Here is a 24,681-nt window from a genome sequence, read left to right as displayed (position 1 = left end):
AAAGCTGAATAATCCTGCCATTCATAGTGTGTCTACTGTAGTCTAAGTTTAAAGGACCCTGAATTTGGATTACTTTGGGGAAATATCAAATATTGTTATTTTGTAGCTTACTACATCTTTTGCTGTCAAATGTTGAAGTGCTTCACTGAATTATCATGTTTGAGGGAAAACAGTAGTCACCCCAGCTAACAAATACTTTTTTCCCCATAGAGTGCAGAGGAAGAGAGGAAAAGGAGTGATTCATTTTTTTCTCTCGAGTCTGTCTTTAACAGTGCTATATTTATTTTAGACTGTGACAGCCATAGGTAAAAGTCTGCATGATTCCAGCACAACTAAAAAGTGAAAACATTCTAAGAGTGTAGTAATATTTCTTAGGTTACATAACAAGATAGGAATTTGATTAGTTGTTTTTTAACAACTGAATTGATATCATGTAGGCCTGGGCTAAATCACCTAGCAGACAGAATCCTCCCAGTTTTTGACAGATATAGTCTTTTATCAATACAGAGTCTAGCAGAATAATAATTATAAAAACTTACATCTTATAGAAGACTAAACTAAAGCACAGAAAGGTTAGGTAATTTCCCAGGGTAGTCAGTATCAGAGTTGGGATGCAACTCCAGGTTGACCTAATTCCAACTCCAGCAATCTCTCTTTTCAATATTCTCTGCTTCCTCTTTAATAGAATAACTATATTTACCTTCTCATTTTCCTTACCAAATATTCCTTTACCCAAACTAACATTTTCCCTGAGACCTTAATATGGTTTTCAGTAGCAATAGTATCCCATGTAAAACATATCAAAGACCATGTTTGCTGAAAGAAAAAGCAAACTTCTTTCTTTTCCTTATTGAACACTATTGCTCTCATGAAGGTTTCAGAGATCCCATTAAGGGGAATATTGTCTTCTAAGTTATAGGTGCTAGTCATACCTGTTATTTGGATTATGTTATCATTCAAAGATAAATTATCTATTTAAAAAGAGGAAAATATGCATATGATGATGAAGCCAAACTTAGTTCTATTATATAGAAGCTCTGTTTCATGGAAAAGCACATCTTTTAAATAACAGTATAGTTCCATACACAACTGCATCATGAAAAACCACTGTTTTGGAAGAATGAAACATACAAGGAACTCAAAGGATAATGAAAAGTTGGTTGGTAGGGGAGAATCAGTCTTAAGGATATAATCAAATTAAGATTTGGGGGAAAGAGATGGCATAAAATGCATTATCAAGAATAAGAAATAATCAGTACTATTCAGGTAAAGATGAATAAGAGCCATTAAAAAGTCAATTGGTATATTGATAACCCCTCCCCACCAAAAAAAACATACCAAGTAAATATAAGAAAGGCTTCTAGAGCATAAGGTAGTTTCTCTATTGAGAATTTTACTAGGAAAACATAAACAAGAATAACACTAGGTGAAAAGACAAGGAGAAAGTATGACATGCATTGAGAGACGAAAGAAATGAACACATTGATAAAATTATGGATCCAACAAAGAACAAAATTGTGGAGAACTATTGATTCACTCTTGTGAACAACACTTACATGATTTGCATTATATAACTGATTATAAAACTGTGGTCTGTGAAGTAATTATATTACACATTTTACACATTAATGATGACACAAACAACTTTATATAGTATTTAAATTATGTATTGAAGAATTAAAAGAACTGCAGAATCTCAGAGTTGTAAGAGGGACCATAGAAGTCATCTAGGCTACCCTATACCTGAATCAAAGTACCCTCTGCAAATGAATTTATAAGTGGCTATAGGACTTTGAAGACCTGTCTCTATTGGAGGATCCCACTACTTCTCCAAGCAATGCACTCTACCTTTGTAGGTTTCTAATTTTTAAGAAGTTTTTGTTTTTATTTTCCCCGCTAATATTAAAATTTGCATCTTTGCATAGGATATCCTATGGCTAAATGGAACACATTTAATCTTTCTTTCATAATAGCACTTTCAAAACTTGAAGACAGTTTGCATGCTCCTCAATGCTCAAAAATTTTTCTTCAAGTTAAATATCCCTTCTTCCTTCAATTGATCCTAATGGGACATGATCTCAAGGATCATAAAAATATGATCCTAGTCATGCTCCCATGGATGCTTTTGATTTTATCTCAAAGTCCTTCTTAAAATAGGGTATCTGAAACTAACATGATATTCCATTAATAATTGGCATTGTCAATGTTCTTCTGAACTTTTCAATTAAACCGTTAGAAGTTGATTAATGTAACTTATTAACCCAAAATTATAGAATATTTCAGTAATCTTCAATATGAAATCCTATATACTGAAGACCACATAGATATCAAGTCCCAAAATGAGACTTCCAAGTCATTCTTATGCTTTGATGAGTCCAAAGTTTCATTCATGAGAGTACTTCAACAATAATTCAGGAAATAGTTTTTAAAGTATTTGCTGGGTACAAGGCACTGTGTGAAACATTGGAATTATAAAGACAAACCCCCCCATTCTCCCCCCAAATTTCTGCCTTCCAGATGTTATTTTCTTCTAGGGGGATATGCCATCCAGAATGATAAGCAAATACAAAGCACATGCAAGTCTATAAAATAATTTCATTTTTTAAATTAAATTAATATTTTTGCTTACATTTTAAGTTGCAAACTGTCTTCTTCCCTTCCTACTGTGTTCTACATAAGACTATTTGACATACACACACACACACACACTCACACACACACACACATATCTATCTAAACATATACACATAGGAGTATGTACACACACAAATATATATGTGTGTGTGTGTGTGTGTGTGTGTGTGTGTGTGTGTGTATACATTTTACACATACTTCTACTTCTCAGGTTTTTTTCCCCTCAAGAAGATAGATATCCAGGCCCTTTGTAATTGATTTAAATATTTATAATATTTAAAATAGCTTGGTCATTCACAATTGTTCTTTGAACAGTATTCCTGTTAGTGTATACAATGTTCTCTTGGTTCTGTTCATTTCACCCTTCATTATTTCATACAAGTCTATCCATGTTTTCCTAAAATCAAACTGCTCGTCATTTCTTATAGCACAGTAATATTCTATCACAACCACACACTCCAACTTGTTTAGCTATTCCCCAATTGACAGGCTATTTAGCTATTCCTCAATTTTCATACAAAATAATCTCAAAAATCAGTAACTACTTATAATTTGAGGGATTAAGAAAAGCCTTTTATAGGAGGAGATACCTGAAGTGACTTTAGAGGGAAGCTAGGAATACTGGAGGGTGGAGGAGAGGAGGGAGAACATTCCAGACGTGGGTGACCATCTGCTCAAAGATACAAACATGAGAGGTGGAACATTTTACATGGAGAACAGCAAGTAAACTTGTTTGACTAGTACAGAGAGTACATAAAAGGAAAAAAAAATGAAATAATTTTGGGAAGAGAGATAGAAACCATATTGTGGAGAAATTTCAATTCTATGTTTGTATTTATATCTTAGAAATAATAGAGTTATTTAAGGTTTTTGAGGAGGGAAGTGATATGGTCACATTTTTGTATTAACAATATTAATTTGGCAATTTTGTAGATTGGGAGATAAGAGACTAGATGAAGGTCTAGGTGAGAGGTTTTCAGCTAGGGTACAGATTGTGTGAGTAGAGAGAAGGGAAAAGACATGAGATATTGTGAAGATAGAATCATTAAAATTGGCAACTAATTAGATATGGAAGGTAAGTGAGAGGGAAGAATCAAGGATGATGACAAGGTTATATACCTGAGTGACTAGAAGAATGGGAGTGATTTTTGTGGAGGATGAGTAATAGCATCAGATCTATTTATTAGGAAGATTAATCTGGCAAGAAGATTAGAAATTCATTGAAATCAGATGCCATGAATTATTTAGCTTTGCAAAGTCCTATGTATTCATTATTCATATCTTCACAGGTGAATGCAGGGAGAGGAGAGAGACCAAGTAGTAAACCACCTTAGGCAAAAGTCAGTGTAAACTTTTTTGCTCATCCTGCCATTTGGCTATTATTTCCTCACCATGTTTTCTCATAAGACTTTGAGAATCAAGGGATACCTTAGGGGGAAAAAAGTAATCAGATACATTTTAAAGAGGAGATAAAGGAAAGGGACCAACCTCCTTTTATAATGAATTGCCAGTGCAAAGATTTATTCTCTACCAGGGCCAAAGTCCTTACTATGCCATCAACCCTGATAAGCAGTAGGTGCGCCTGCCTTCTATTTGAAAAGTTGTCTGCTAAGATGCAAATATATATTTTTAAGAATTTGTAGTGTGACCCTGTGCAAGTCACTTAATCCTAATTGCCTCAGGAAAAAAAGAGTTTGTATAAGTTATGTATAAGAGTTTATTCCTACAATTTTGTTTTTATAGTTTGAATTGAATTCCTTGTTTGTGCAGTGATTTTATATTTAAAATTTATACAGTAAGATGTATTATCCATGATGAATCAAGTTGTCAAGTTGTTAGACTTGTCTTCAAGAACTGTGTTCAAATATTGTCTCAAACACTAGTTTTGTATGCTAAGAAACAAAATTTCTTAACCTTTCTGAATTTAATTCCTTCCTGGAAATATCAAAATGAAGAAAATACCTGCCTTACAAAGTTATTGTGGGGCTCAAATAAGATAATGCATAATGTCATTTTTAAGCCTCCAGTGCTATGTAATCAGGAATTCTTTTAGTCGGATTGTAAGTGGTATCTAAGTGCTAATTAAAGCATAGAAATAATCTGTTGGCTCACCACTAATTTCACTGGAAATCAGTCATCATGTTCTATTGTTAGGAGATTCTGATAATGTTGGCAATTTAAAGAACAGTATGTCATGTTTGGAGTTGGAGAACTCAGCTATCATGGGAATTGAACCTATTTCAGGTGAATTGATTCTCAAATCATCTGTATCTGTAAGATACAATTCCCTTAACAGAATTTCTGTGGGGGAAATTAAGGTAATGAAGGTTTTTGAAGTGCAAATAACAGGATACTTGAGATATTTGAGAACTGTTGAGAAGGAAGAATCTATAATATGTGATGGTAAATTTGGGATATGAGAGAGTAAAAATTTAATTGAGAAGATAAATCAGATCTTTCATGAACTTTTTTTTTTCTTTAATGATGGTTTAGGAAAGAGAATAGTGATAGCTGAATCTCCTTCCAATCTTGTGATTTAGTAAATCAATAACATATGCAAAGTTTTTTTCAAAAGTTACTTTAATCTTCTCTTAGCACCACCTAATGGTCAACTCTTGAATTGGTGGAATTTCCACACTGACATATACCTTTTTCTAATTGGTGTTACATATTCTCATGCAATTTTAGATATGTATTAATACTGATGTGAATAACTAAGAAACTAAATAATTCCAAATGAAGAAATTAAATAGATAAGAAACAAAATAATTCTTATACTTGTAGTTTTTCTATTCTAAGAGTAATAATCAGCTGTGATACCAAAATACTGCTTGTGACAGTTGAATATGTAGATCTAGAGTTCAGAAGAGGACTAAGGACTAGAAGGACTAGAAATAAAGATTTAGGTTTCATCTTCATAGGAATTATAGTTGAGGCTTTAGGAGTAAATGAAATTGTGAAGAGAGAGGATGTGGAAAGAAAAGTTTGTCCCAAACTATCTTTTGGGTAATGGTCATGTTAAAAATTTGGGGATAGTATGTTGAACCAAAAGAATAATCAGCAGGAGCAGTAGAGAGGCTTAGAAGGGAATACTGTCTCTCAGCTAAGGGAGAATAGATGTACTGTTAGAAGTGTTATAGAAGTCTCAGAAACCACAGAAATCAAAGAGTATGAACACTGGGAAAAAATCATTAGATTTCATGACCATGATGTCACTGTTTACTTCTGGGAAAAGAGATTGACTAAATGGTGAAGAAAGGAATTGTACTGGAAGGGATTGAAGATAGAATAGGGAGTTAACTAGAGGTATCCATTACATATCACATTAGTATTGAAGGTCCTGGAACTGAATAGCTAACAAAAATAAAGATGGCAGGAGGGTAGAAAAAATAAAATGTGTACACCTTGAAAGGGGAAAAGTCATAAATAGATGTTAGTAGGGTAACATCAGTGATAACTAAGGACTATGTTCACCTCTATTCTCTAAATCATCTGGGAGAATTTGAGAGAGAGAAATTTTGAGAGAGGAGAAAGCTCAGCTGAGACTTGAAGAAAAATTATTTCATTTTGTACTTATAAAGAAGAAATACATTACAGAGATGGCAGATAATCTACACTAACATGAATGTGACATAAAACAGAACAAAACTATCATAAGACTACAATTTGAGGTTTTGCTTTTTTTCAGTCTGTATTATGAAAACATTTTTAGCTTTATCTTTTATCTTTTAGCTTTATCTCATTTGGAGAATCTTCTTGAAGTTTTATTTTGTTACTAAAAATAAAAGTACAAAAAAAAGAGAAAGAACACATGGCTAAATGAACTCAAAACAACCTAATTTACCTCCAGTAATCCCATATTTGTAACATCTTTGTTTGACTCTTTATCCAAGCTCCATGTGAGTCAATCTACAGCCAATTAATTTTAGAAGCCCAGTTTCATGTCAAGCAAGGGAGGTAACTTTAAATTTTATTCACAGCATGCTATAAAAAGGAAAGCTACTACCCACAAGGTGACATTTTAAAGCCTCTAGTTATGTGATTTACTGGTAAATTCACATGTGTCTCATGCCAGAACAATATAAACAATGTTCCAGGTGTACCTCTAAGTTTTTAATTAAAAGGAATTTTCCTATGGGACAGATTTTTTAATAGGATCTGTTACTGTTTATATCTAGTAAATCAGCAATTCTTTAAACTCTTTATAGTTGAACAGGCCTTAATTACATGGAATCAATATTATTAGGAAAGCAGAGACTGAGAAAAGCAAAACCCCAAATTGTAGTCTTATGTTAAGTTTTGAAAACCTCTCGGTAAAAATATACAATTAGTCAATGAACTTCTGAAGCTGATGGATTCAAAGGAACCTTCTTAAAGCAAAAGAAATATTAGATGGCAAAGGCCATTGATCAATGAAAATGCTTAGTGACAAGTAAACATTTACTGTGAATGTCAGTTTTACATAGAGGTAGAAATTTCATTGAATAGGCATATGAGTATAATACAGGGGTATAAAACCACCACTCACCATAGCTGGTGGATAATTTCCATAGATATGTCATTTTTCATTCAGAAGTTGCATGTATACTGTTTAGTTCCATATTCAGTTTGCTCTATTTTGAGAAAAATCAATGTCTTTCCCCAAATTTTAGTCCTTTTTTATAATCCTATTCCATAATATGTAGATATATACATATAGATATATGTATGTATACACACAATGAAAACACAGTAGAATTTTTAAATAACTATCTTATGTCTTCTACCAGTGTTAGATAGTCAGTCCATTCAGGGGTCCTCAAACTTTTTAAATAGGGGGCCAGTTCATTGTCCCTCAGACTGTTGGAGGGCCGATTATAGTAAAAAGAAAAACTTTGTTTTGTGGGCCTTTAAATAAAGAAACTTCATAGCCCTTGGTGAGGGGGATAAATGTCCTCAGCTGCTGCATCTGGCTCGCAGGCCATAGTTTGAACACCCCTGGACTATAGTTCAGAACTAACCTTGGTTTCTGTGGGTCCAATATTAGAACTCACAATTTTTTAGTTGTAGCAATCCTTTCATAGACTCCAACAAAAAGTCTTGAGCTATTTTAAAATCATTGGAATCATTTCAGGATGGTATGTCTTATTGTCACCAATTGTCTATTATTTCCAAAATATATTTAATAATCCTCATTAAGGAATTAAAAATGGCTTGCCCTTGAGCCCTACCTTCTTGCTTAGTTTACTTCATTTGCACCACCCTTGTTATTGAATGGATTTTTTTCTTGAGGTTAGTTTCTTTCTTTTTTATTTTCCTTTGGGTGTACCTGGAAGTAAATAAAATATACAGAGGGTAACACTGAACTTCTATGATTCTGTATAAGAATCCTATGGGAGGTTCAAGTCAGGGAATGTTGCAGTCAAGTTATAGAAAGAACCCAAATGCTAATGTGGTCAAGCCAGAAAAGGCAATGCCTTTGGGAAACATTTCTTTCTTTCATGAACCATGTTAGCTGTGTGATATTTGCATGTATAAGATATATTAAGTCAAAACAAAATATATTTTATAGAAGTTTGTGATATAAATGTAGTGGCTTAAAAGCCAATTCCAGAAAATGTTAAGATTATGAAAGCAATGGTAACTTTAATCATAAAGATATAACACTTTAAAGTTTGCCAAGGTGTTTACATATATTGTCCCATTTGAGCCTCACAACAACCCTCTGAGATAGATGTTATTTTATAGAAAGGAAATGGACAGACAGTAATTAAGTGCTTTGCCCAGGCTCACTTAGCTAGGAGTACCTGAAATGGGAGCTGAATTGAGATTTTCCTAATTTCTTGTCCACAAATTTTTCATAATTTTTACTTCTACATTAACTCACTTAAATATAAGTAGGCATTAGTAGTCCTATAAATTTGAAGGTGATATTTCTAAACTTAGTTAATGAATAAATCTATTTTATTCTTCATAACAGATTAGATCAGATATAGCTGACTATTAATATTAGCTACATAATATTGACATGAATTGGCATTTTCCTTAAAACATGACTCAGTGATAGCTGAGTTTTTTTACCACTTCACTTATGAACCATTCCCTTTATATCCATGCTTTTTATTCAAGGTGTGGGCCCTTGGAATATAACTTGTTGTTAGCCTTTATTTTCCTTCTTCATCATGATTTTTTATACTTCTGGTCAGAAAAGGACCTGAAAACCTAATTAATATGATACCAATCTTCTTGCTCCATCTTTCCTAAAGACTTTATTAACTAGTATCCAGATTCCAATATTTGTATTTTTCATATGTGACATGTATGAGTGTTTAGTTTTGTTCATATTTTATTTGAATTAATTCCACCACTAGTTTCATACCTAATGTTTAATATATAATTTCAAAATATAGGCAAAGAAAGTTTTCAAAATTCATCCTTGCAAAACCTTGGTTCCAAATTTTTAGCCCTCTCTCCCTCCCCATTTCCCCCCTTCTCTTAGACAGGAAGTAATCCAATACAGGTCAAATATGTACAGTTCTTCTAAACATATTTCCACATTTATCATGCAGCACAAGAAAAATCAATTCAAAAAGGGGGGAAAATGAGAAAGAAAAAAAAACAAGGAAATAACAACAAAGGTAAAAATTCTATGTTGTGATCCACATTCAGTCCCCATATTACTCGTTCTGGAAGTAGATGGCTCTCCCCATAAAGATAGTTTTCAACATTCATTTTGTAAGATTTTGAGTTTCCAATTTTCTTCCTCCCTCTCTTTCCTTCCCTATTCCCAAGATAACAAGCAATCTGATATAGGTTATATATGTACAATCATTTTAAACATATTTTCCCATTAGTCATGGTGTAAAAGAAAAATCAGAACGAAAGGGAAAAAAACATGAGAAAAAACAAACAAACAAAAAAACCCAGTGAAAATATTATGTTTCAATTAACATTCAGTCTTTCTCTGGACACAGATGGCATTTTCTATCCCAGGGTCATTGGAATTGTCTTAAATCACTGTATTGCTGAGAAGAGCTAAATCTAATGTTCTCCTGGTTCTGCTCACTTCACTCAGCATCAGTTCATGTAAGTCTTTCCAGGCTTTTCTGAAATCAGCTTGCTAATTATTTCTTATGGAATGCTTATGGAATACAATCATATTCCATTATATGCATATACTATAATTTATTCAGCCATTCCCCAATTTTTTGGCATCCACTCAGTTTCCAATTCTTTGCCACCACAAAAAGAAAACTTTTTTCTAAACATTTCTGCACATGGCAATACTTCTGGTTTTGACACACACTTATCAATGCCTGATTTTTACCTCACTCCTGGCAAAGTCACATTTTAAAAGCCTAAAAGTCAAAAAGATATACTTAGATGAACAAACATGTGTTTAATCATGAACAAAACAGAAACATGACAGCAATATGACAGGATAAAAATTAAATATTGTGGTTTATAGAATTTATGGCCATAAAAAATGGAAGAAGGAATTTAAGTAAATTGGCTCTGTCTTAATATAACATGCTAATATTAGTCTGACTTTATATGATGAGGTGAAATTTCTGAACCATATTTAGTAGCGATTGAATACTGAATACTCAAAATTTTTTCAGAAAATTATTTCACAGTTTCTATTAGAGCACTTAATAGTTATTATAAAGTGAGTGATGGCCATACTAGTTTCTGACTTACTTGTAAAATTATTAAATGAAAAGTTTTTAATATTAATAAACCTATTAACTTGTTTCCAAAGCTTGTGGACCTAGTCCATTATTATATTTGTAGAATGCACATATTGATATTTGTCATAAAAGTTGTGTTTCAAAATTGTTATTAATGATAGTTATTAATTTATGCCAAATGAATCATTTTTGGTCTTACTTAAATAGTAAAGCATTTTGGTATTTTTTAATGCTAAAAAATTCATGGAGAAAAACATCAAAGAAAAATTAAGCTGGCATAAAGTAATAAAACAATCTTTTATGCTGTTTTTTCATTATAATGAACTCACAGGCCAGGGAAATTGTAGCAGTACTTTAGACATAGTTTTTATTACCTAGGAAAATGAACAGAGCTTAGGGGCTTTATGTTGTAATGGTCAAAACACAAGGAAGTCTATGGGGGAAATTGTTTCAATTAGAATTACTTTTCTTTGATGCTTCACTTGCCACAAAAGAGGGGGATGGTATTTTGTGCTGGGCTTATAGAATACTCTCAGTGTGGTTTGATTGAATCTGTAAATAGCAACCTCCCTCAAAAGCACCTGTCCATAGGGTTGCTATTTTGATGATTCTTTCTGGTCAAACCATGCGCCCATATGTTTGGTGATCTATAAATGAATCTCTCACTGTAATGCAGAAAGCCCAAAATTTGTCCATTAACTTTTCTCCTCAAGTCAGTGAGAAAATATTTGTTGTTAATAGCTAACATTCAAGGGGATATAAAATCTGATCATTATAAAGAGGAGCGGGGAGAGGGGAAGAAAGAAGAATATAACAGAAAAAGAAAAGGATACATGTTTGAGAAAATGTGGAAAAATTGAGATACAATGCATTTAGTGGAGTTGTGAATTGATTTAACCATTCTGGAGAGCAGATTTGGAACTATGCCCAAAGGAGTATAAACCATCTTTGACCCAACTACTTATAAAATGGTGATAGAGAACTGGTCTCTGATTTCACTCAATGTAGTATCTGAGACTGAGAAGCAACAAAGTATAAATGGATTCTCTGCTGCTTTTGATAATTTTGGCCTAACAAGTTACACCAAGAAAATAGAGATTCTCCACCAGCCAGCACAATGTCATCCATACATGAAACTATTGTTCCAGCAAATGAAGAAATTTGAATGCTGTACATAAATTGACTTACCTTTGCAGTATACTTTCCAGGGATGTACATGATCATGAAGTTGACACACATATTACCAAATCTAGGTCAATGTTTAGAAAGCTCCAAAGGAAAGAATAGGAGAGAAGAGGTATTGGGCTGCCTACCAACTGAAGGTCTACATTGTGCTGACCACATTGTTGGAAGCTTGTGAAACTTGGACAATATATCAGTGCCATTCCAGGAAACTGAATTGTTTCTATTGAATTGTCTTAGGAAAATTCTGAAGATCACCTGGCAGGATGAGGTTCGAGATGCTTAGGTCCTATCTTGAGCTAAACTGCTAGCATTCAAACTCTGCTGCAAAAAGCACAACTGCAATGAAGTAGCCACATTGTTTGAATGCCAAAAGTACATATACCTAAAAGACTGTTTTATAGACAACTCATACAAGTCAAGTGCTCACAAGGAGGTTAGAAAAAGTGATACAAGAACACTCTTAATGTCTCTTTTTAGAACTTTGGAATTGATTGTAAGACATGGGAGACATTGGTACAGAACTGTCCAGCATGGTGCACCCACATCAAAGAAAAACAGGATTTGTTGTAGCTCAGAAGAAACATTAGTTGTATACATTTAGAGACATCTCCACTTCATCTGTTATGGATTATTCATGCCTGATCTGCATAAAGACTTCTGAGTTCTTATTGATCTGATTAGTCACAGCAAGACACATTGTCTCCTGACCCCAAAATAGTGATGTCATTTTTGTTATTCCTTGAGAACCAAGGACAGGAACCAATTGATCATTGCTTGGTCTGTGTCCCAAATAGGAAAAAAAAACAAAAAAGAAAAGGATTTATATGTACAAAAATATTTACAGGGGCTTTCTTTTTGTTGTGGCAAAGAATTGGGAACAGAGGGGATGCCCATCAAATAGGGATTTTGGTTTATGATTGTTATGGAATACTATTGTACTATTAAAAAAACAAGCAAGCAGTTCATAGAAAAAAGTGGAAAGACATGAAATGATGCAAAGTGAAATAAGCAGAATCAGGAGATTGTGCATAGTAACAATACTGTTTGATGATCAATTGTGAATAACTCATGATACAAGATAATTTCAAAGAACTTATGAAAAATGCTATCCATCTCTAAAGTCTGATGGAATTGGAATGTTGAATGAAGTATGCTTTAAAAAAAACTTTATTTTTCTTGTTTGTTTTTTTTTTTTTTGCCTGTGTTTTCTTTCAGAACATGACTTAACATGAAAATGTTTTGCATGAATGTACATATATAACATCAAAGTTGCTTGCCTTCTCAATGAGGAAGATGGAAGTGAAGGAGCAAGAAAATTTGGAACTTAATTTTAAAAAATTAATGTCAAAATTGTTTTTACATGGAATTGGAAAAATATTAAACATTAAATATAATTTTTATTTGCTTAATTGGAAGATAATATTTTCAATTGTTCTGCTCCACATACCTATAGAGATCAATTCTTTGACTAACATTAAATTTCATTTAAAAAAAAGAATAGTTTGATAGAATAAAAAAAGAATAATCTTAATGTCAGAATTTCTGAGTTCAAATTTTAGCTTTTTCAGTTCCTTACCTTATGAAATTGGACGTTTGGAATCTCAGTTTCCATAGCAATTGAATGGGGATGAAGGAGATGTATTATATACCTTAAGGTTTTGCTGCACAGAAAATTCTGTAAAGTGTAAAACAGCATATAATATCATTAGAAAGAAGTAATGGAAAACTAGTAATGAATTACATTGAAGGATTTAAGTCTAAGAATGGGTCTTAAATTGTCAGGATACATATATCTAACTTGATCCCATAGATTAATTGTTGGCTGTGCTTCATTTTGTGCTAAGTATATCTGACATCCAAAAGCAGATTTCTTAATTAGCAAAAGAAACATTGAAATAAACCCTCCTCATAATTTTCTCATTCCTTTTGTGAATTTTATAGAATCTCAGTTTTGGCATAGACCCCAATGTAGAACAGAATAAGTTTAGCTAAAGTGAACAGGGTTTAAATTGCTTTGTTAAAACTCCAGAATAGTTTAAAAACAGAATAGTGCTTACTAGCAATGTAACCCTGGGAAAGCACTTAAACCTGATTGCTTCACCAAAAATAAAATAAAAAAAGATAGTGTGTTTTAAAGACATTCATCTAGATTTTATTTTAAGTTATAGACTCAGATCTTTCAAGACATACACTTACTATTTTGGGAACAGATTGTCAAATACTAGATGTGTACGAAGGATATGGAACAGATAACTAGAATAGCTAGCATTTAGTAGGAATGAATAATGATATTCCCTAAATATTCATTCAAAAGAAATCATATTTTCTATGTTTTCTAGATTGTGATTCTACCTTTCACAGGAAGGACAAACATTACTTCAAAAAACACATTAGTTAAGGAAAGGCCAATACTGTGAAATAAGTTTAGAATTTACAATAATACTACTTTCAGCCAAAGGTAGAATTTGAATCCAGGTCTTCTTAATTAAAACCCAGTATTCTATTTTATATACTATGCTGCTTTTATGGATTGCTATATCAAAATAAATAATATAATACCTTACATAGACTTTAATTGCATTCAAAGTTCTTTCCTACATATATCATTTGATCCTCATCACAAACTTCGAAAAGAAGGCAGATATCCTTATCCCCTTTAAGGATGAGAAAATCGTTGAATCAGAGAGACGAAATGATATTTCCAAGATTATATGACTAGTTGATTGCAGATGTGGGATCAATACTTCTGACCTTTAAAGTAGCATTCCTGGCATTGTGTTATGGTGGTCAATAGTTTTTAGTCTTCTTCAATTCTTTATGACCCATTTGGGGTTTTCTTAGCAAAGACAAGTCCTTCTTTCTCCAAATCATTTTATAGATAAGGAAACTGAGGCAAATGGGATTAAGTAACTTGCCCAGGGTCACATAGCCAGATTTGAACTCATAAAGATTCATCTTTCTGTCTCTCAAGCCCAGCACTCCATCTACTACACCATCTAATTGCCCCAATTTCTTTATTTAAAAAAAATAATAATGGATTATGGTAGCTCTCATTATTTTAGGAGCATTTTCTGATATCCTAAACATGTTGTTAGCAATTTATTTATAATGGAAACATTAAAAATAGTCACACAATCTAACTGAACTTTTCATAGTGTCTGCCATAGAGCAGGTGCTTAATAAATACTTGTGATTGATCACTTGATGAGAAGAAAATAAGTAAAATTATTCTTTGGATATATATTCTTAGTTTTCTTCCTTAAATCCATCAAGACACTGATTTGGTGAAACAGTTCATCTAAGTCCATTCACTGTTAAATAAATATTTATGAAAATTTTTCCATGGTCAATGTATGTGACTTCTACATATTCAATGCTCCATTTATAGTCTGTCTTGATGATAAGCTGTAATCTAGTGAACACCTCATTGCTTGGTTAGTTTTAGTAGCTATTACCTGCTATTCATCAGCGAATTTTATAATCTTAATAGTGTAAGCTTTAATTAGGAAGCAATAACTATATAGCTGACATAAATTTCTGGAACCAATTTAAGCATTACTGGTGTATGTATACAACAAATTGGTATCAAATAATTAATCATAAAAATGAATGATAATAATAGCTGACAGTTAAGTAGAACTTTTAACTTTACAAAGAATTTTACATATATTACCTCTTTTGATTCTAATAGCAATCCTGTCAGGTTGGAGCTATTATTCTCTCCATTTTATAAAAGAAGAAACTGAGGCTCAGAGAGACTAAATGACTTCTTCAGACACAGGCATTCTGACTCCAAGTCCTGCTTATTCTATCCAGTAAAGAGATCTTAAATTCATTATATCCAAAATGGAATTTATAATCAACATGTCACTATCTCTCACTCTGTTGTCAATGGATGGCTATTTCTCATTTGCAATGTTTCTTGTATATGTATACACCCCTTCTCGTTTTGACACTGACACTACTTTAGTTCAAGCTCTCATCACCTCAACTTTATTACAATATCCTGTTGATGAGTCTGCCTGCCTCAAGTCTCTCCCTATTCCAAACCATCCTCCATTCAGCCATCAAAATTCTTTTTCTAAATCATAAGTCTGATCGAGTCAGTCACACCTATCTCCCATACTCACTCCCCCACATCCACACCCCTATCTAATCAATAAACTCCAGTGATTTTTCTTTTGCCTTCCAGGAGCAAATACAAAGTATTCTGGCATTCAAAACCCTTCTTCTAATCTACGTCTATCTTCCCAGTCTTCTTAGACCTTTCTCCTCACCACATATTCTTAAATTCAGAGGCATTGGGCCAGCTATTTTACAGCAAGTCACTCTATCTGTCAGTTCTGGGCATTTTCCCTCACTATCCTTAGAATGTTCTCCCTCCATCCCTCTCTCTACCAACCAACCTACCTTCCTTTAAGACCCAAGGAAAATTTTGTCTTTTTTTGGAAACCTTGCCTAGCCACTCTTAATTCCTGCCTTCTCTTTGTTAATTATTTCCTCTCTATCCTGTATATAACTTGATTTACATATATTTCTCTTATATTGTCTCCTCAGTTATATTGTAAACTCCTTGAGGGCAAAAATCATCTTTTGCTTCTTTTTGTGTCTTTAATTCTATTATCTATTAGCATTATTTTGTACTATCAGCATTATTTTGTATCTCTAAGTCTAATATGCATTAATACTATTTTGCACTATGTATTAGCATTATTTTGTATCTATAAATCTATCTTCTATTAGCACAGTTTGTCTATTAATACAGTATATAGTTAATAAATGTTTGTTAATTGATTTTTCATTAAGTGCATTAATATAGTTGACAAGATTGCTGAAAAGAAGTCAGGAAGACCTGAATTAAAATAAAATTCTGTTTTGGAAATTTCTTGTGCAACTTAGAACAATTCCCTTAAACTTTTCCATTGAGTTGTATATGGGTTACCATTTGGTGGAGAAAGTTCTTATACTATGATATCATACATTCATGCATTCAATAAGAAAAATGTCTTGAACCATTTTGATCAGCTAAATTGAACAAGCTTAACATTGAAATGACTATATGCTTGCTTGAAATTTTTCGTTCCTTCCTACTGAAGTTTTCTTTTTGAATCACACCAGTTAATTAGCAAGCAATTAGTCCATTTCTAACTTTGCTTTAAGAATAAAAGGAATACATAGGCATTTCGATTCTTTGTCTCTTGTGATTTCTGAGCCAGGAAGCTAACTTAATATGCCTCCTTATCTATAATCTTCCCCAAACAGTACAATTTGAAGGATTCTTTTATTTTCACACATTTGAATATAGCAATTCTTCATTAAAAAGGAACCTTATAAAATAGACTACCCTTTGTGAGTTGGATCACACTGTGCTAAATAATGAGATATGGGAATACTGTGAACAGCTTGACTTCTTCTGACTATTACTTAAGAGTCTGAAGTGTTTTAAGTTAGACTATGTCACCATTAATGAGAACTGCACAAGAGGGAAAAATCACTTAAAGGCTTTGCTCTGTTTTGAGAATTCAATAAAGTGTTGGGTTAAAAATAATGATAATAATAACATCATGTTTCAACATTACCAGGACTAATGAGCATTTCAGAATGCTGGTATAGAAACTAGATTATTTAGTCAGAGAATGTTAGAGCTGATTAGAATTTTAGAGATCATTTTGTCCAATCCTGTTAACAGCCCTAGAAAAGAAATTATTTGGTTAAGCAAAATGTAAGCTCCTTGAGGAAAGAAGCTATTTTTTCTTTTTTGATTTGTCATTTCATTATATTCCTAGTATTCAGTATAGTCACTGGTACCTAGTAAGCTTTTAATTTATGTTTGTTGATTTACATGGAACTTATAGAACCGGAGTTAGAAATCATAATTAAGAGATTCCCAGGTTGATATTTTCTCAACTATACAATGATGCAAACAAGAAATGAACTTCAGAGCTCTTTGTGGCTAACCTATTTCTTTATTATAGGTCCCCTTTCCTAAATTTCCCGGGGATAAATTGAGTTAAAGTGATTTGTATCACTGAAATTAAGGCTTCAGTTATTATTGTTGTTCTTTGGTTGTTAATGTATAACTCTTTATGACTATAGCATGTCAATGCTGTCCATGAGGTTTTCTTGGAAAGGATACCAGAGTGGTTCACCTTTTCCTTCTCTAGCTTATTTTACAGATGAGGAATTGGAGGCAAAAAAGGTTAAGTGTCTTGACCAGGGTGACGCTTGAAGTCAAATATAAGTAATCAATCATTACAAATATTTAATGGCTTATTTTACTCTATTGAAAAATCAAGGTTCCCCCCACCCTCATTCTGTATTGCTATGTTTTCTTATGGGCCGCTAAGTGGTACAGTGGTTAGAGTAGTAAGACCCATCTTCCTAAGTTCAAGCCTGATCTCACACACTTACTAGCTGTGTCACCCTAAGCAAGTGACTTATTCCTGTTCACTTCCATTTCCTTACCTGGAAGGAAATGTCAAACCACTATAATATCTTTGCCCAGAAAAGCCTTAATGGGATCATAGAAAGTCAGGCAAAACTGAAAACAACTGAACAACAACATATAAATCTACCTGAAATATGTTCCACTGCCAGTAAACTATTGCTTAGAATGTAACTTTCTTGGGGGCAAGGACTTTTACTTTTGTCTTGGTATTATCAGCACATACATCATAGGACCTGGTACATTATTACTTTCAAATTATTGTTAGTTGGTTAAGTGTGTGAGGAGTTGTAAATCCAATTATATATTTCAATGTTATTCTATTCAGGTTGATGTAGCTTTTCTTTACTCAGAAATGGAATTATGTGTGGGGCAGCTTCTAAGGGAAACAATTGGATAATTGTGTTTTGCTTCTTTGAATCTTTTCAGAATTGAAGCTTCCAGTTGTTCCTTCTGTATGCCTGAATGAGTACACACAGGTAAAACTGAGCACTTCCAACCATCCTTCAATGACAGGGAAGACCCATAGGAAACGTCCTGTACTTCTAAGGTCCTTCTGGAACTGGCCTTCCCAGCTGTAAGTTCATCATCCTAGATTTTTGGGTCCAACCCCTAAATAGAGAGAATACATGAGGAGGAAAACACATAATGGGTTGGAGAGGTGATATGCTTGATATAAATATATTTCATTCCTTAAAACTTTCCAGGTGTTGAGTACTTGACAGAAGATACCATTTCTGGTTTTTCTTTGAAGCTCACTTAAAATAGGGTAAGCTTTGAGGTCGACAGGCTCTTGCTCAATAGAATTCCTTTAAGGAAGTTGAATGAAAGTTTTCAAACTATATTCAAAAACTATATAAAAAGCACACCTCTGATTAGATAGGCAAATGACATATACAGTTACTTTTGTCTAAAGCCAAGCAGTGACATATAAGATAGACACCAAAGTGATAATGAGGATGCCAACTGACAGAGGTGTCATGCTTTATGATTTTCAAAGCATGTCATAGAAAGTAATTCCTTTAAATACTACAAAGAAAGACAGAAACTGTAGTTCTTCCTAAAGTTAAAAAAAAAATCAATGCTTGTTCAAGGCTTAGATGCACTTATTCTTTGGAGTTGGCTTCTTTTTTTAATCATCATTAAGTACTGAATTTGTATTCACTAACTAGCCATGTGCTTTTAGAACTATAATAATACCATATTCTAGACTTTAAAATGTTCATTTTAAAATAAGGGCAATCTACTCCCAATGGACAATTTGCTTTTTTTTTCTTTTTTAGTAAAGAGTACCAATACAGAAAAAGTACAATTTATTAGATTTGAGTGTCTTTTGAGAACACATTTTGTGAGGACTGTATATTTGTTTTTTCTCAAGTGCCATTAAACTTGTATGCTATTTTCTTTTGACAAGAAAAATTAAATTTTCTTAATATTGTATGCATTGAACCAACTTAATTGCTTTGGGTATTGGATATTTCTGCTAATGGATTTAGCTAGTAGGTAGTGTGAACATTTCTTGGTGATTTGAGAGAGAGAGAGAGAGAGAAAGAGGCAGAGAGAGAGAGAGAGAGAGAGAAAGAGAGAGAGACAAAGAGAAAGGATGAGAATATATATGATATAATATGCATACATATACATGCTATACACACATGCACACACATTATATATATTATATATATATATATAAAAATCATTCTTACTCTCCATATATATATAAAATATATATGTAATGTGTGTGCATGTGTGTATGTATATATATGTGTATGTATACATATATATGTGCATATATATATATAGAGAGAGAGAGAGAGAGAGAGAGAAAGAGAGAGAGAGAGAGAGAGAGTAAGAATGATTTGCTTGTAAGGCATACCAAATAACCTGGAAACATATATGATCTGTTATGTGATATATAACCCAAATTCTAGTTTTATGGCTCGAGTAGATAATTGAAAAGTTTTTTTTAATTTCATTTATCTATTTATTTATAATATTCATTTAAAAAAATTTTGAATTAACACATTCTTTCCCTCTAGGTCCTTTTTCATCCATTGAGAAGACAAACAATATGATACAATTCTTCATGTGAAGTTATGTAAAACATATTTCCATGTTAAGCATATTACCCAAAAATAAAGCAAGAAAAAATAAGAAAATGAAAAACAATATGCTTTATTCTGCAGTCAGAGTTCTTTAACTCTCTTTCTAGACCCTGAGTCTTTTGGAAATATCTTGGGTATTGATTACAGTTGCTCATCATTATGATATTTTTACTGCATACTTTTTTTTTTGTTTACTTCATTTTGCTTTGTTCATGTAAATCTTCCCTGGTTTTTCTGAAAGTGTTCTGCTTTCATTTTATATACTATAGTAATATTCCATCATAATCCTATGCCATAATTTGTTCACCCTTTCCTCAATTAATGGACATCTCCTCAATTTCTAATTCTTTGCCATAACAAAAAGAATATAGCCTATATTTCAAATTACTTCCCTTCTCAGGGAGGTGACCAGGAGGAAGGGAGGGAGATAATTTGGAACTTAAATTTTTTTATTATTATTATAGCTTTTTATTGACAAAACATATGCATGAGTAATTTTTCAACATTGACTTTTGCAAACACTTCTGTTCCAACTTTTCCCCTCCTTCCCTCCACCCCCTCCCCTAGATGGCAGGCAGTCCCATACATGTTAAACATGTTAAAGTATGTGTTAAATACAATATATGTATACATATTCATACTGTTATCTTGTTGCACAACAAAAATCGGATTTAGAAAGAAGATAAAAATAACCTGGAAAGAAAAACAAAAATGCAAGTAAACAACAACAGAAAGAGTTCAAATGCTATGTTGTAGTCCACACTCATTTCCCAGTGTTCTTTCCCTGGGTGTAGCTGGTTCTATTTATCACTGATCAAATGGAATTGATATGGATTGTCTCATTGTTGAAGAGGGCCACTTCTATCAGAATTGATCCTCATATAGTATTGTTGTTGAAGTGTATAATGATCTCCTGATTCTGCTCATTTCACTTAGCATCAGTTCATGTAAGTCTCTCTAAGCCTCTCTGTATTCATCCTGCTGGTCCTTTCTTACAGAACAATAATATTCCATAACATTCATATACCATAATTTATTCAGCCATTCTCCAATTGATGGGCATCCATTCAATTTCCAGTTTCTAGCCACTACAACAAGGACTGCCACAAACATTTTTGCACATAAGGTCCCTTTCCCTTTTTAATATATCTTTGGGATATAAGCTCAATAGTAACACTGCTGGATTAAAGAGTATGCAGTTTGACAACTTTTTGAGCATAGTTCCAAATTTCTCTCCAGAATGGTTGGATCCATTCCACCAACAATGCATCAAGGTCCCAGTTTTCCCACATCCCCTCTAACATTCATCATTATCTTTTCCAGTCATCTTTAGCCAATCTGACAGATGTGTAGTGGTATCTCAGAGTTATCTTAATATGCATTTCTCTGATCAATAATGATTTGGAGCACCTTTTCATATGAGTAGAAATAGTTTCCATTTCATCATCTGAAAATTGTTCATATCCTTTGACCATTTATCAATTGGAAAATGGCTTGATTTCTTATAAATCAGAGTCAATTCTCTATATATTTTGCAGATGAAGCCTTAATCAGAACCTTTAACTGTAAAAATGTCTTCCCAGTTTATTGCTTCCCTTCTAATCTTGTCTGCATTAGTTTTGTTTGTACAGAAGCTTTTTAACTTGATATAATCAAAATTTTCTATTTTGTGATCAATAATGATCTCTAGTTCTTCTCTGATCACAAATGCCTTCTTCCTTCACAAGTCTGAGAGGTAAACTATCCTATGTTTTTCTGATTTATTTATAATCTCATTTTTTATGCCTAAATCATGAACCCATTTTGATTTTATCTTGGTATACGGTGTTAAGTATAGGTCAATGCCTAGTTTCTGCCATACTAATGTCCAATTTTACCAGCAGTTTTTGTCAAATAGTGAATTCTTATCCCAAAATCTGGGGTCTTTGAGTTTGTCAAACACTAGATTGCTATAATTATTTATTATTTTTTCCTGTGAACCTAACTTATTCCAAAAAATTTCTTCGGCAGTACCAAATGGTTTTGGTGACTACTGCTTTATAATATAATTTTAGATCAGGTACAACTAGGCCATCTTCATTTGATTTTTTTTCCCATTACTTCCCTTGAAATTCTTGACCTTTTGGAACTAATTTCTTTTTAAACAACATGTTAAAATTTTAGTTTACTTGTAATTGAGAAAAATTAAATTAAATATTTTTTAAAGAGCTTCTATAAATATTTTGGTACATATAGGTCCTTTTTCTTTTTCTTTGATCTCTTTATTATACCAAGGATTGTATTGCTGGGTCAATGGTATACACAGTTCTATAATCTTCTGGTTATAGTATGAATTATTGAAATCTAAAGATATTCCTCAAATCTTATTTTAGCTCATATATACACCTTATCATATAAGAAAAACTGAGAAAAGTTTGTCTTCTCTATCTATCATTCTCTAGTAATGGTGTTAACAAGCACCAACATTGCTAAAAACTAGACTCGACTTGAAAGAGAGAAAAGGGTTAAGAGCTCAAGTCATTTTTCAAATAGCTAATCAGCCTGTATATAATCAAAAGTTGAATTATTATTCTTGTTTTTCAGGAATCAAACACCAGCCCCTGTGACACATAAGCAACTTTTTAAAGCCAAAGACCTGTCTGTGATCATTAAAGCATATGTCTTGGTGACATCTTTAACACCTCTGAGGGCCTTCATTCATTCAACTGGTACCATTTGGAATCCACCCAAGAAAAAACGTTTCACTATTAAGGTAACACTTCTATTTAAAGCTGTTATTTTATGCAAAGTGAACTAAACAAAAAGTAAGACTATTTGAATGACCTTTCTCTGACCTTTACGATTATTGATTCCCATCGAACAGAGAATCAGCCTTTTTATTGCTGCAAATAGAGATTTTCATTTAATAGAATAAGGGAGCATATTCAGAAAGGACCTAGAGGAACTGCTAGCATTATATTTATTTTTTCCCTAACCTCATCATTTTAATTTCATCTTTTGGACTTTTCAAAGAAACAACTTCTAGGTCATAGTGCTGATATCTCTTTGAAGAGTAGTCATCAATGTAGCAAAGTAAAAGTAGAATTATTTTCCCTTATCAATTTTTTTAGCCTTCTCAAGAGGAAACATAATAACTATATTGTTATAAATTATGAGTTTTAAAACATGCATAGAAAGTTAAAAACATGGTAGTGTCTTACCCTTCAAGGACAGTGTAATAACATATGTAGTTGAAAATTGGTACCATGTCTGCTGCCTGAGGATGTGCTGTGAGGTTGAAGAAGATAAATACGGAAGACAAAAAGAAGTAAATACACAGAAAAGATCTTAATAAAACAGAATTTTGAGAATATTGTGGAATCTGTGTTTAAAGATGTATTAGATGCCAAAGGTATGTGAAAATCTCTGACACTAATAATTTAAAAGGTAATCAAGAAAATGTCAATAATTATGGCTACTTCTCCATCCATAAAATATTTATAACTTAATCATCTACACTCTATCAATGATGTTCTTGAGTGGAATATTAGCTTTCATGGGTGCTATTCCATAGTAGAACAACCCTTCATGACCCTTTTTGGGTTGTTGTTTTTTTTGGCAGAGATACTGGAGTATTTTGCCACTGATCAGATGCTTAATAAATGTTCAATTGACTCAACTTGATTTTCTAAATTGTTACCATATATGCCATAATTTTGAAAAGGCTGGAAATGTAACTATTTTGACTCAGAATAAGCCAAATTACCTTAAGAAGTTTAATAGACATATTGCTTAGTAGATAGAAGGGAAGTATGGATTCTATATATAGAAGTGAGGCTGCTGAACATGAGGGGAAAAAAAAAAGTAGAGTACAAGATTTTCTCTGCCTCAAGACAGAGCTCAAAAGGCAGTGAAGTTAATCTTCTGTAAATTGACTATGTTTAAATTTTAAGTCCTCAATCAAACACTTTCACAATTTCAAAATAAGCAGCTAAAGTATTTCTTCTAAGATACATGCTAGCTTTGCTGTTGTTGACATCAATGGCCTAGGAACCATAATTTGTCTTCCTTTTTAAAAGGAGATATAGTTGTATCTAATAATGGAAATGTTTTCTTTTCATTTTCAGTAGAAGAATGGAGTCTAATAATGTCTTCCATTCCTTCCCCAGGTTGAGAATGTTTTGTGTAATTTTCTCTCAACTAGTCTTTTAAGGAGTCACAGTTGATAATTTGTACTTTCTTGTGTATTTTGTATTTTTCCTCCCTCGCTTCTACTTCCCTTAATGCTTTTCTTTTACTTTGTTGTCTGTAAAAATAAGGCAAAAAAGCAGTTAATTTTGTAGACCCGTTCCTTTAAGAAGAAACAAAAGCATATAGAAGGCTTTCGATATTGTGGTTCCCCTTAGATGTTCATTTTTTATTCACTACATTGTTTCTTATTCATCATTTTTTAGTACCTGTGGGACAAGTGCCAGATGTAGTGGTAGTACAGAAAATTATGTAAATCTCCTCATTCCTTTCCTCACTTTGGGATTTGTATTTTCCAGGGCAAGGCTGACATTTCCTGTATATTACGCTAAGCCTGCTGTTGAAGGGAAACTGCAGATGGCAGGCTTCCATGGTAAAATGAGCAAGAGGGCAATTATTTCCTTAAAATGCCAGAATC

At 32.8% G+C, this 24,681-nt stretch overlaps 1 protein-coding gene across 2 annotated transcripts in view; it reads left to right on the top strand.

Annotated features, from left to right (window-relative positions):
• Window positions 1-24,681, top strand: part of CPED1 (cadherin like and PC-esterase domain containing 1) — a 394,281-nt gene that overhangs the window by 118,588 nt on the left and 251,012 nt on the right. For both annotated transcript variants that reach the window (XR_007954317.1, XM_052001238.1), the window contains exons 6-7: window positions 18,364-18,511; window positions 22,620-22,788. Coding sequence is in view for 1 of the 2 variants with exons in the window: in XM_052001238.1 (XP_051857198.1) it covers window positions 18,364-18,511; window positions 22,620-22,788 (317 nt within the window). In the remaining variant the exon portion in view is untranslated. The remainder of the gene's footprint in view (window positions 1-18,363; window positions 18,512-22,619; window positions 22,789-24,681) is intronic.

The sequence above is a fragment of the Antechinus flavipes genome, chromosome 5, assembly GCF_016432865.1.
Source record: "Antechinus flavipes isolate AdamAnt ecotype Samford, QLD, Australia chromosome 5, AdamAnt_v2, whole genome shotgun sequence".
Lineage (NCBI taxonomy): Eukaryota > Metazoa > Chordata > Mammalia > Dasyuromorphia > Dasyuridae > Antechinus > Antechinus flavipes.
This window is presented reverse-complemented; position numbering and strand designations above follow the sequence as displayed.